The sequence below is a fragment of the Strix uralensis genome, chromosome 4 (genome assembly GCF_047716275.1).
Source record: "Strix uralensis isolate ZFMK-TIS-50842 chromosome 4, bStrUra1, whole genome shotgun sequence".
Classification (NCBI taxonomy): Eukaryota; Metazoa; Chordata; class Aves; order Strigiformes; family Strigidae; genus Strix; species Strix uralensis.
The window spans coordinates 29,851,248-29,864,857 of NC_133975.1; the positions used below are offsets into that span (position 1 = coordinate 29,851,248).

At 50.3% G+C, this 13,610-nt stretch overlaps 1 protein-coding gene across 1 annotated transcript; it reads left to right on the top strand.

Annotated features, from left to right (window-relative positions):
• Positions 1 to 10,949: 10,949 nt before the first annotated feature.
• SLC10A4 (solute carrier family 10 member 4) lies at positions 10,950 to 13,468 on the top strand. Its single transcript, XM_074865060.1, has 3 exons — positions 10,950 to 11,335; positions 11,639 to 11,849; positions 12,514 to 13,468. The coding sequence occupies exons 1-3, from the start codon at positions 10,950 to 10,952 to the stop codon at positions 13,027 to 13,029; spliced, it is 1,113 nt and encodes a 370-aa protein (XP_074721161.1). The 3' UTR covers positions 13,030 to 13,468.
• The last annotated feature ends 142 nt before the right edge of the window (positions 13,469 to 13,610 follow it).

Below are 13,610 nucleotides of genomic sequence, written 5' to 3' on the forward strand. Positions count from 1 at the left end.
TCTCCTGAGCAGACCACAGGGATTTAAGCTATATCTGGTGGGCATCACACCTTTATGATTTATCTCCACATGCAAATGTTCCCAGGCCAGTGAAATACAGCCCTCTGCAGGCACCTGCACCCCTCCAGCCACCAGTGCCAGCCTTCCTGCCCAATGGCCCGCTGTCAGCAGAAGAAATGGAAAAACTGCTTTTCCAAAACCACCTTGCAACCTACTGCTCAAGGCTTGCTTCTAACCCTTATTTTCCCACCTTGACAGAGGTGCCACATCAGCTTAAGGCTCCTTTCCCTGGGCTGAGTAGAACTGAAGTAGGAAAACTAAGTGGTTCTTGTAACCACATACCCTCTGCAGGCCCTTGGCTCAGCCCATCTCTCTCACTCCTTGCCCAGGCCATTCCCCTGTGCTGACCTCCCCACCAAAGGCTCTCAAGTTTTTTTCATTAGCAGATCCTTTTTATCAGCGTGTTCCTACTTTCTGCATCCTCCTCATTATGAAGATAAATAATATTTATTACCAAAGCAAATCACTGAAATCTGCCTACCAGGAACCTCATTTCAAAATTCAAAACAGCTAGGTTACATTTATAGCCCATTTATTCACTCTTTTTAGCCCTTCTATCTTACTGTCTTTCATGCATTTTTTTACTCTGGGGGGGGTTTATTCTTTTGCTCTCTTCACTTCCTTCCCAGGACTCTCCAGTCACTAGAGGGAGGTCTTGCTTTCTCTGTGCTTTTCAGTCCAAAGTTCGGTCTGGTTCAGCGTCAATCCACAACATCATCCTGAACTTACACTAAATTGTCCGTAAGGTCCTGAATGAATTTAACAGCTGCATTTACACCAGGAAAGCCCCAGTCTGAGGGAAGACCAAGCTGTGCACAGCTGGCCATAAAAACCACCTCGTATATGACTTTATTTAAAAGAGATAAAATTCAGGTGATCTTTCCTGCACGTCACCTTTCATTCTTAGAGAAGCCAGGCTGCACCCCAGGTTATCAATGACCTCTACAATGCCAGTTTTAATATTTTAATCTTGTCTAGATTTTTATGATTTTGGACTTCATATTTTTCATACATATCACAGGGTGTGAAATAGCCCTGTTAGACTTTTTATTCGGTCTCAGGTGGATTTAAACCTCCTGAAATGTTTAATATTTCAGAAATATTTTCCCACTGGTTTGTTTTTTTCCAACTAAATATGTAGCACCACCCAGCATTATCTCAGGACTGCGGTATGTAAAAAGGCTTGTATTGAGCTCCTCACAGCTGGCGTGGATTACACGAGACATACACACCTCTCTTCTCTCTGCGGCAGGTTCCCCTGCAGTTAACACGGCACTCGAGTACAGCCTACCTCCAGAGCAGCTCCTCTGAACAACCTAAGTGTAGCAATGAGCCACCAACTCCCACCAGCATGGCTGTGAAATTAAGGGGGGGGTTGGGTAGGAGCCTGTGTTGCACAGGGCCTGCTTCAGCTCTGGGGCAGCAGGAGTGACTACAAACTGATGCTGTTACTACTCTGTAATGGGAAGGATGGGCCAGTCTCCTTTTCTGCAGAGGCTGGCTTCTCAGGGCTTCCAGATTCAGGCATCTGAGCCAAGAAATCCACTGGGAAGAGCTCAGCTGTGACCTGCATTTTCACACAAGTGACGGTGGAATTTGCATTTGGTATATTAGTGCTCTGTATGTTGGTTGCCCAACTGCTCTTACTGTTCATTATGCCCTTAAAATTGAATTTTTGGTTACTTAAGGTCTTTCTAAAATCCGCCCCTTAGTTCTCAGATAATATCTTTCATTATCTAGTAAAGGTTGCAATTACTGCCAAAAATCTCTTGAATTTGAAAAGCAAAGGACCAGGATGCTAACGGTGAGTGCTGGCATGCTGCAGGGACAGGGAGCAGCCGTGAGCTGCGAGGCAGCCTCTCCACCTGAAGGGACAAAAGTGCTTGGACATCTTTGCTGTGCCACTCAATCAAAGGGTTTCAAGAATACCTTGCAATGAAATCCCTGTGCTTGGTTCTTGCCGCTTGCTGGAGGAGCACAACAAGTCATCCTCACTGCAGAGCCTCTCCGGGAACAAAATTCCTACACACCTGTAGAGACTGAAGGTGGTTGCTCAGGGCTTACAGCACATCCTACAGAGGGTTTCAGCAATACCCTCAAATACTTTAGGAAACTACAAGTGAAAACTGATTCTGTGAATGTTTAGCAGTTGAAAAGGCCAAGGTTTTTTTTGTGATGAAGGGATCACACTGTACATGCTTACTCCTCGGGAGTAAGGTACCTGCTGGAGCTCAGTGCACTTATCTCTAGTGTGCAGCTTTGCCACTATTTCCAGTGTGATCTCAAGCAGATGGATTAATCTCAGTGTATTACTTCTCCGGCTGTACAGGAGCATGATAATGGAATGATCCTGTATCTTTGCACTTGATAATAACTCTTCGGGGAATGTGGAAGGACAGAAACCCCTCCCTAGCTGGTTTTGCCTAGCACTAGCATTTTGGGACCTGTTTTTGTTTGGGTTTCTTGGCATCAGTTTGAAGCAATTTGCTTTGCGAGAAGGACTTTCTGTATTTTCAAGGGAGGTGGTGACTTCGTTATCTCTCTGTCTATCCCTGGCTCCTGTCCTGCATGGGGGTCCCTTGCCTGGAGGGGTTTGGGCAGGGTTTGTTTGGGTGGACTTCCCTTCTGGGCCCGGGATTACTGCACAGAGCTACTTACACCTGGGTGGAAATGCTGAGCACTGATACCTTACATACCTCTTTGGGTAGTTGCTCTTACGGTCCCGGTTTGTATCGACTTCAGCAGCAAGTCTGTCCTACTGATAAATACTCAGCATTTAGGCTACCCATGTATACATGGGTAAAATATGTTTCAAATATTTTATTTAGAAATTATATGGGGAAAAGTGCATATGTAATAAATGTTATATATTTAATACATTAAAATAAATGTAATAATATTTTTAATCTTCTGCTTTCTGATATTATCACGGACTGAGCAGAGGTAAGGAGCTCTTAAGGTGGCCATTTTGTACATGTTTATTCCAATCTTTTGTTTTTCTTGAATTCTTTCACCCTGAAATAAAGGGCCAACAGCTTTTATTCCTTCCTCCGACTATCCAATCTTAAGCAGCTCTGTTCGAAAACTGTTATCTGTCAGGCAGCACACAAGATGCTGCTGGCTTAAGACAATTCGCAAGCTGTTCAGGCCACAGACTTCAGTTCTGGGCTGTGAACCCTACTTGACATTTCCAGCTTGGCCAGATCCCCCTGATCCCCGATGTGCTGCCAGCAGTTATGACCGCAAGCGCAATTATGCCACAAAGAGACGTGAAGTTTTACCGATACCAGCGGGCGTCACCGTGGAGGGCACAGAGCATTCACACAAGATACCAGACAGCGGGGTAACCAGAGGCCAGGAGGAGCTTTGCGGGGTCACCCAGTCCTGCTGCACCACCCCAGAGCAAAGTCAGCAGCCGCAGCTCACCCTGCCGCAGGGATGTCTGCCTGGACCTTTCCTGGGAGATCAGCACTGGCTCCCCAGGCTGTCCAGCCTTCAGCACCATTGTTTTTACTTGCCTCATCAGTATCAAATCTGAATCTCTCTTACAGCAGCTTAAACTCGTTGTATCTCTGTGGAATCGTGAGGTTATCATAAAGAGACTCCTTTCAACTAGTGGTAGAGTGGAAGGAAGAAATGTCCTCCTGGCAACATGTCTGGCATTTCTGCTTACACACCCCAGAAATGCAATAAAAGATCTAGTGATAAAGACATTCATGCTTTCATCTTCCTGGCAAATGAACAGATATACAAAATCCAGGGTACACCTTCCTCAGCTGCAGCGACATGCAACTTCTACTGATACAATAGGTTCAAAATTGAGAAGATTCTTTAGGTTATTAAAAAATGTCCTACTTTATCATGGTTTTAGAAGTGCACATAACACAGTGTGTCAAGGCTATTTTCATGGGATTAATATACAACATTATCTAAGACAAGTATTAAGAGATTCCTATTACGTTTGAGATTTATTTCTTCCCATTTGCCTGAGATTTCTTCTAGACAGCTTGAGATTTAATTTAGGTAATAGTGCACCTATTATTTTGAAGGGCTTGCTTATTTGTTCATCAGTGTTACTGATACTCATTTTTATTATTTGGTAAATATTTGGCAACAAGACAAGAAACATTTTTATTCTATGTTTGTACAGTTTCTAACATAAAACAGTCTTAGTCCACATCCAGGCACCTTTGATGCAGCAATACAAACAGCAACGAGTGTAAAGATTTTTTTTTGTGTAACCTGAGATAGAATATCGATGCTATTAACTCTTATCTTTCCCATGGGGCTCACCATTAACATCCCTTTTAATGTGGAGGAAGCTTTGGTGGGAGAGGGATGTAATTTTTCTTTGGGGTGTCAATTAAATGAATACTCTATGAACCAACTGCTGCTGTAGGTATTATTAAATTTACTTCTGCATTTTTTGACATTTAAACTATTCTGTGAGACAATACAGTCTTGGTGTCATTTACTCTGATCTGGCACCTTTTTGCAAAACCCAAAATAGAGATTTTATAGGCACAAAACCACACTTGTGTGATCTACCTCCATATCACCTCCCTTGATTTATGTCCCTAACCCTGACCAGGTTCCTGCATAGGAAATTAAGAGGGGGCTGGGAGCCTCAATGGGCAACAGAAGCCAATAAACCCAGCTGGATCTGGGCCTGCAACTGCACGTGCATCCTAAAGCTCCACCATTTACCAGGTTGTGCACCTCTCATTTTTAGTGTGCTCTCTGGCCTTGGTGACACTGCTGTCCCCTCACACCTTGCCTTGGCTCCCACATCCAAGACATGCCTGTCTCTAAAGCATGACAAAGACCGTCTGCCTGCGAGAGCCTGTGCGAAGCGAGATCCGAGCCTGCGATGCAGAGTATCATTTGACTTTTAAAACTGAACCCAGTGCCTTCGGAGGCAGCCTCATCTCACCTCCTGTCCCTGCCTGGCTGGACAGGATGCTAATTTTGGTTCTTCTGGACCAAGGCATTAGTCATCAGGTCATTTATTTTATTACGACTTTTCATCTTAATCCTGATAATACTCCAACTCCAGAAAAAGATCAAACGGCAACAAAAGAGAACAGTGTCTGAGGCAGAATTATTTCTTATCTGAATTTGGGTAAAGGTATCTCACATAAAGGCATTTAATTGCTTAAAGAAAAAATTGCGGATAGTAATTGGTTTACAGTTGTAGGGGTACAACTGCCTCAAAAAATGACGGTCAGCAGTCAATTTACAAAATTATTCTTCAATGATCCCCCCATTTCATCTCCTTTCATGGACCAGAAGCCTTTTTCTAATGGGATGGTTGGCAAAAGATCTCTTCATCTCGTTTTTAAAAGGCAAATCACGCAGCCTTGAACACTTAGTTCTAATTATAAATTACTGGAACATTGTGACCCGAGTCGTCATGCACTTACTTGTTGATTAACGGTCTTCGGGCATCTTAAAAATAAACATGGGGGAAAACCAAGTATAATGGAAGGGGTTTATTATAATAATTTCTGTCCTTGACTGCTAACCTGGAGCTTCAGTGAAAGGATCTGTGCCCAGCTGCTCAGAGACTGAACAGATAGCAGGGACACAAAGGAGTCAGCACAGCTGAGTGATGAGGCTTGTGCTGTTTCCCTTCCACACCACTTCAATTGAATATAATCTCGGAGGCTATGAGTTGCAGAGCACTGCTCCCAAGGGAGGCGTAAATACGGAGTAGAGCTAGACTGAAACAGGCATCATTTGGAAGAGAAATCGGAGGGAGAAGGGGACAGGACTCCCATGAATGGAGAAATCACAAAGGCAGCAGGGAAGAGGAGAGGCAGGCACAGTGCAGCAGAGGACGAAGGAGGAGGAGGGTGCCTGGATGCCTTTGCCACCTGGGCTGAGGGGAAGAGAAGGATGATTTGGTGGGATCCTGCCTGTAGAGGAGACAACAGGGACACAGCGATGACTGCCGCCAAGAAGGGGAGGAAGGGATACGTATCTAATTTTCCCCACCCTGAAATTCAAATCCTGGGTCTGGTCAAGGACGCTGGCTGTGGGAAAAAAGATGCTGATTATTGTGGACATTTACCGAGCAGGATCGAGCCACAGTGATGTGCTAAGGACAGGACAGAGGGAAATTTAAGAAAGTCAGGCTTGGGATGAGGCATGACAGGGCTGCGATGGGGCCTGGTGTTGTGTTGAAAGGTAGCAGAGAAGCCTGGGAGGCAGGAAAGGCAGGTCTGTCCTAGCCCTGCTGCACTATAGACAGCTGTGGGAGCAATGAACTAATCGGAAACCCATGGCTCTCCACCTACACGGTCCAACTGCACTCTGCCTCTGTATGAAACACAAATGGTTTGGGGCAGGAGCAACGTCAAATTGATCAGCGCATCCTCACCAAACCAGTTTCTGTCTGTGTCTGGCTGGGAAGGTCTCTTAGGAATAACTTCACGGCACAGATCTCAAAGTTTCATCTTATTTAAAAAATGTATTTTCTTGTCTGTTTAGGGAATCAGATCTCAAACAATATAAAAATTAAAAAAAAAAAAAGAGCCATGAGTCTGCTAAGATCTTACAGTCACTGACTCAGTGAAGGTGGGCTATGGGTGGGGGTGACAGAAGGTGCGAAGTCCCCTCTGTGCTGCTGTTCTTGAGAGAGGGAGCAGGAGCCAGGCATCAGAGAGGGACCTACTTCAGCAAAGGACCAGCTGATCTGTCAAAGCACAAAGATAACCATGGAAGAACAGGCAAAATCACCAGTATCTCTGCACAATTATGTTCCAATTCCTAACTCTCCTAAACCACAAAAAACCTGATCTGGATCTAAATTATAAATAAGAACAAGCATACACGTTTCATGGAGTTTACCACAAGTTCACCCTAAACTGCATGTAGGGAATCACCCTACACACCTTAAGGAGTATTTTAATCCAACACAATGACAGCAAAGACTGTTTTTTTCCATGGAAAATTATTACTGTCCTATTAAGTCTTGAAATCCCTTTTTATTTCTATCCATAACCTAGGTGCATAGCAAGTAAAGTAGAAACTAAGGGATTGTATATCCCCTGGAAATCAGAAACTACTCCTGCTAGGTCTCACCTGAACATCACTTCCAGAGCGGTATTTTGTCCCAGCCTCTTTAGTAGCACCACCGCTTAAAGGTGCTGACCGAAAGGTTTCCATCCTCTGGGACTGTCCTCCGGAGGCCTCTCCTCCTCCGCAAGCGCCCGGCACAGCTCCACAAATCAGCTGGCGTGGACATGCAGAGAGTCAAAGCATGACTTATGGGTGGGTGACGCCATCCCACAGCAGCTGAGCTCCACTGCTTCCCGCAGACCCGGGCACAGCACACAGCGAGCCAGGGTGGGAGGAGCGGGGAGCTGAAATGAATACTGAGCTGAAATGGGAAGAGTGGGCAAAGAGGGGGTGACCACCCTTTGCTTTCTCACCCCACCCCATCATCCTGCTTTTACATCCTGCTCATAACCACAGCACGCACCTGAAGCGCAACACGGTCGGGATTTAGGCTTCCAAGTCCAAGACTGTGATTTATCCATAACTTGCTTGGGATTTGCAAACCAACCCTTCTCGCCCGAGGCTCCTGAGCGCACGGAGTCACAGGTGTAATGGCTGCACACACCGAACCTCCTCTTGCTGCCTCAGATTCAGCACAGTGCACAACACCCACAGCAACTTCCCCTGGGGGACACCGAGGCGACCTCATTGCATATGCACAATGATTGCAATTTTGTAATAATCCTGGGCTGTGCCTGATACTTTTAATCTCTGGCAGGAGAAGCAAGTGATTCAAACAACATCTCCACGCGATGTGCTGGAGCAGCCACTAGCTGAGCAAACAGCAAGGTCGCTTTGCTCATTTCTTACAGCACTGTCAAAATTCCTTACAAGCCTACGCTCTATTTTTCACCTTTGATTCCAGTTAAACAAAGGGAAGGAACAAAAAATCCTGTTATAAAAGAGCAAACAAAATTCCTAGTGTTTGAAGGTCTTCTGCTACTCCAGACTGGTTTATAGCACAGGTGCTCTCCTATGGAAATCAAATCCCTCCTAAGAATAATATAAGGCAATATTATTTATAAAAGTTACAAACTACAACAAGCTTGTATTTCAGTGAGTCTTTTCCCTCCCTCCCTCTTCTTGTTCTTGCTATCTCTTATCCTCTCACCCATTTTTCAACAGAAGGACTAATGAGGAATAATTTGAGAATGATATATGATTGCGTTTACTTGCCAAGTCTTTTTATACTTGAATAGTCAGCAATAGCAGGGTAGGCAGTATGCTTTCTCCTGTCCTCCACAAAAGAAAACGGAGAAGGAATTAGCCATTGATTTAGATACATCGTGGTGTGCACTACGTGTGAGCTGGCTGCCTTGCAGCCAGATGCTGCAAAACTACTTAGCATCACTCCAGACTCCAGCCTGTACTTTAACGATGACATATCAGGGAAAGCCTGCAGCAAGTTAAAGAGACAAGAACCATGCTCAGCAGCAGATACGTTTTTTCACTCCACATGCTGGATGTGAAAATATGCCGGGTGCCACCCAGGGTGACAGTACTCACTGGATGGACAATTAGTGGAGCACATGGGCTGGGTTCACACTTGGCTTTCCCTGAAGTCAGCAGTCCTGCTCTTGTTTAAACCAAGAGTTAAGTTTGAATTTCTGCTGATAAATTTGAAGAAAAAATCTCAAGAGGTCTTGATTTGTTACAATGCATTCACAACACCTTCCCACTAGCAACGCTATAGTTCAGTGTCTCTCGGAACTGAAGTTTAGGTTACAATAACTAGGTGGGGTCTGAAAGAGGACACATCTGCTTCACCATATCTAGGTTTACTGAACTCCCCCTATAACTGCCTATATATGTCATACGTTATGACACAAAAGTATCTTTCCACGACCAGCCCTGCTCCAGCGGGAAGTTTGGGGAGTGACACTCTGAGATAAAACAGGAGGCCTGGCCTGTGCCCTTCACACCTGCTTGATAAGCAGCTGTCTTGTGCTCTGTGCAACTGCCCCAGCCTGGGCTTGCCCACGGTGATCCCGGCTCGGCCGCGCTGCAGGGAAACTGCACAGGCATTACTTACAAACCAGGGAGGGTATGATAAGCAAATGTCCTGCATGTTGTGAAGCCCAATATTGGCTACATGAAGGATGGCATAAGATATAGCAGTGGTAAGACTTTAAGAAGCACAATAAATACACTGCAAGACCTTTTCTATATATGCAGACTCTGCGCTCCCCTCCTCTAGCAGTACACAGAGCCCAAAAATATGAATGAACTAAAGCAATCTGAATCCTATTTGGTTGTTCAGCTCTGATGACTCATCTTCCCTGCGCTCTCTTTAGGCTAATGACAAGGAAACAAACACAGGCAGAACAATATTGGACTTGGCATCATTCTGGCAAAGTTGCCATGCCCAGGATTTTGTCCCTAGGTACTGCTTGCACTTCTTGTGTCGCCTGTGCCCCAAGTGAGAATTAAAAGATTTAATAAGCAAATAGTCCCTTGAGTCACCAATAATTTCTACTCGAATCCTGGGACAGCCTAAAATTTTACCTAAATAAATTTTTGAGAAACTTGCTGTTCTGATGGAGCTTAAGGCAAGCAGGAGGTCAGGGCAGCTCCCGTAGGCTCTCTCCTTAAATTTGGTGGATCCCCCTTGAGCTGCGACCCGAGATGCTCCACACAGAGCAGAGCAGCGTGCTCGGTGTAGAATCCAAGGGGCAGTCCCTGGGGATGCTGCATACTGAGCCAGGTACTCCCACTCAGGAGCGGTGATGTGAAGCGGTGGCTGCGACCCCTCTAAATCCTCTGGGTGAAAGGAGAAAAGACAGTTACGCTCCTGAGACGCGGCCAGTAGTGGTGCCAAGCGCACAGAGTAAGAGTCACTGATGTCCATCCTGCTCTCAGAGGCTGCCCTCCTCTCTCGGGAGCTCCTGCCCTCGTGAGCCCAGCCTGGCATCCCATCCAGCATTTCGCTTTTGAAGGAACAGGGTGACACACAATTATTAAATGAAACAGGGAAAACGTAAATGTTGTAAGCACAGTTTTATGACCCTTGGATGTGATTTTTGGGTGATGGACTACATTTCTTAGCCTGGTTTGAATATCTGTGGGCCTGCAAGTCGTCTGCTTCCTCCACCTGTGCTGACTGCCCTATAAAGGTATCATCACCTCTCCTCACAAGGTTCTGGGACCCCACCGCCAGAAGCGGTGGCTCCCCGACCTCCTGAAAGGGCTTTCCATCCTTCCTCGCCCATTCCCCCAGCCTTCACAGCAGCCGCGATTTGCCCTCAGCCGCGATGGCTGTCCCTCAGCAGAGGGAGGGGCTGCTGCTGCCCACCCGCGTGGGGTGACACCGCGACACTGCCTGGCTTTTCGATGCTGATGCCAAAGTAAATCCCCCATACCACGGTCCCTCCGCTGGAAAAGCCGGGCCTTGCCCCGGCCTCGGGGGGACGCGGGCGGCTGTGTCGGCCCCCGGGGCGGGCAGCGGGGGGGTCGCACCGGAGGGGGGCGAGCGGGGGGGGGGCCGGCCACGGTCCCCCGCCGCCGCCTGCGCTTCCCCCCGCCGGGGCCGGGCGGCGCTGGCGGCCGGGCGCTGCCCGCCGTCGAGGCGGCGCCGAGACACCGCCCAGGCCGGGGGTGGCCCCGCGTGGGTCCGGGAGGCGCGGGCGGCGCCCGCAGCAGACGGCCGGGGCGCAGCGAGGGACCGGCGGCGGCAGCGCATCAGCAGCGCCCGGCCGGGCCGGGATGGGGGTTCCGCGGGCCGCCGGGGCGAGCCGCCTCCGCATCCCGCACTGACGCGCCCCCCGGCCGCCCGCTCCCTCCTCCGGGGCTCGGCGGGAAGCCGGCGGCTCCCGGGGCCGGCGCAGCCCATGGCCGGCTCCGCGCAGCCCCCGCCGGCGGCGGGGGGCGGCGGCCCCGACGGCGGGTCGCTGGCGGGGGGCGGCCAGGCTCTCGGGGACCGCTCCCTCAGCCAGGTCTTGAGCGTGCTGGTGGGGCTGGCACTCTGCGTGACCATGCTGGGGCTGGGCTGTGCCGTGGAGCTGGGGCAGCTGGGGCAGCAGCTGCGGCGGCCCGTGGGGCTGCTGCTGGCGCTGCTGGGACAGTTCGTGGCCATGCCGCTGCTGGCCTTCCTCCTCGCCCTCATCTTCGCCCTGGACGAGGTGGCGGCCGTGGCTGTGCTGCTGTGCGGCTGCTGCCCCGGGGGCAACCTCTCCAACCTCATGTCGGTGCTCGTCGACGGGGACATGAACCTCAGGTAGGCGGGCTGCGGCGGCCTCGGGGCGCGGGGCGGGTTTGCTGGGCACCTACCGGCGGTGGGGCCGGGCGGACGGACGGGCGCGGCTGGAACCCCCCAGCGCTGCTCTCTCCTGCCTCTCCCGGGGCGGGCGGGTCTTGCACGGACCCCGGCACACGCCTCCTGCCCCTTTCCCTAAAAAACCTGCCTGCCCGCGCCCCGGCTGGCTGCAGATTCCCCTTCCCGCGGGGGCTGCTGCTTCCCGGGGCTGCCTCCGGGCCGGGCGGGCGGTGATCCGGTGTCTCTTTGGTTCCCCCGGCGCAGCATTATCATGACGGCCTCCTCCACGCTGCTGGCCCTCTTCCTCATGCCCCTCTGCCTCTGGGTCTACAGCCGCCACTGGATCAACACGGCCCTGGTGCAGCTGCTGCCCCTGGGGGCGGTGAGCCTGACGCTGGGCAGTACCCTGCTGCCCATCGGCCTGGGGGTGCTCATCCGGTACCGGCACCCCCGCGCCGCCGACCTCCTCGTTAAGGTAGGCACAGCCCCCGGGGGGGGGGGGGGGGGGGCGCATTGGGATGCCCGGGGACAGCACCGGGGTGGGGGGGCGACGGCAGTAACCGTTCTGGTCCCCCCGAACCGACGGTAGCTTCACGCTGGCATATTCCACTACTTCGGTGGAATATAAGGACTTTCAGTCTTGAAATAAAACAGTCGGACAGAGTCAGAAAGCGATGGAAAGGGCCGGTTACCCCCCCGGCACACGGGAAGGAGGGCAGTGTGGCACTGCACCCCGGGAGGCACCCCGGGCCCTCCAGCATTCCCTGGCATCCTCTCTCCCGGCACTCTCTCCCTGCTCCTGCTGCACCCAGGGCTGGCGAAACCAACCGGCAGGCACGGCAACGCTTCCTTAAAACATGCAAACAAATTAGCTTAATTACAAAAGGAAAAGTGAAGCACAAGCCCTGGCTCTCTAATTTCCCAGCAAGTCACCCCAAAGCAAAATGATGGAGGGCTATCTCAGCCCCTTCCTTTCCCAGGATATGGTCAAACACCACGAAAGTCCTGAGCCAGAAGCAAACCTGGGAAAGCCAGTGCAACCGTGTTTTGCAGTTTAGACTCTCTATTGAGCCTCTACCTGCTGTGCTTATCCTTTTAAACTAATAACCCCCGTGTTGTTTATCAATGTCTGTTGCCAGATTTCCCTGTGGTCCCTCTTGGTGACTCTGGTGATCCTGTTCATCCTGACTGGGACCATGCTGGGCCCAGATCTGATGGCACACATTCCTGCGTCTGTCTACGCCATTGCGGTGCTGATGCCTCTAGCGGGGTACGCCTTGGGATACGGCTTAGCCACGGTCTTTAAAATGCCCCCACACTGCAGGAGAACAGTGTCTTTGGAAACAGGGTGCCAAAACGTCCAGCTCTGCACTGCCATCCTAAAACTCACTTTCCCCCCGGAGCTCATAGGGAGCATGTACATGTTTCCCTTGCTTTACGCGCTTTTTCAGTCAGCAGAAGCGGGACTCTTTGTGCTGGTATACAAGATGTATGGGAGAGACAGCTACAAACAAGATACACTCGGTGAAGAGGAAGACACAGATATTTCCTACAGGAAACTGAAGGAAGAGGAGGTGGCTGATACTTCGTACGGCACAGTGACCACGGACGAGCACAACTCCGTTCAGGTGGAGGTGACGCAGACGGCGCTTTAGGCGAGATAAGGAGGTGACACCCGGGGACGTGTGATGTGTGTTGTGCTTGCAACCAGGCCTCTGCACAAGCAGAGCTGCCTGGCCTCCATCGTTTCTCCAGCTGCTCCCATTGTACAAGGTGATGTGTGTTTATTACTGTGACAGTTGTATTTCCTCAAAAATAAGTATGAAAAAAATCAAAAAAACAAAGGAAAAAGCATCACTGCGACGCAAACCAGTAACCGTACGTCTTCACACCAGGAGGCTCCTGCCCGCCTGAGCACCGCAGGACTGGGTAGGAGGAAGGAGACGAGTGTTTTGCTGAGGTGAAGCCAACGCGTCGCCAGTGCGGACCAACAGGCAAACCGTCTTGTGCGCGCGTATTCCCGTGCCTCCCACCCGCTGTAAAAGCATTGTGCTCGTTGTTCTCACCGCAAATACATGGCGAAGCCGAACCAAACCCGTGTTCCCCGCTGATTAATCGCGTGGGGGCAACTGAGGCGCTGCCTGGTTCACCGGGGGAGCTGTGCTGGGGGGTGGGGGGTGTCGGGCCCGAGGGATGGGAAGGGGCGGCCAAGGCCGGCTGCCGTCGGGGGCGGGGG

Excerpts from the sequence above, each read along its gene's own strand:
- SLC10A4 (XM_074865060.1), top strand. The coding sequence starts at position 10,950 with ATGGCCGGCTCCGCGCAGCCCCCGCCGGCGGCGGGGGGCGGCGGCCCC. Across the intron at positions 11,336-11,638 it reads GACGGGGACATGAACCTCAG|CATTATCATGACGGCCTCCT; the intron begins GTAGGCGGGCTG and ends CCCCCGGCGCAG. Across the intron at positions 11,850-12,513 it reads CCGCCGACCTCCTCGTTAAG|ATTTCCCTGTGGTCCCTCTT; the intron begins GTAGGCACAGCC and ends GTCTGTTGCCAG.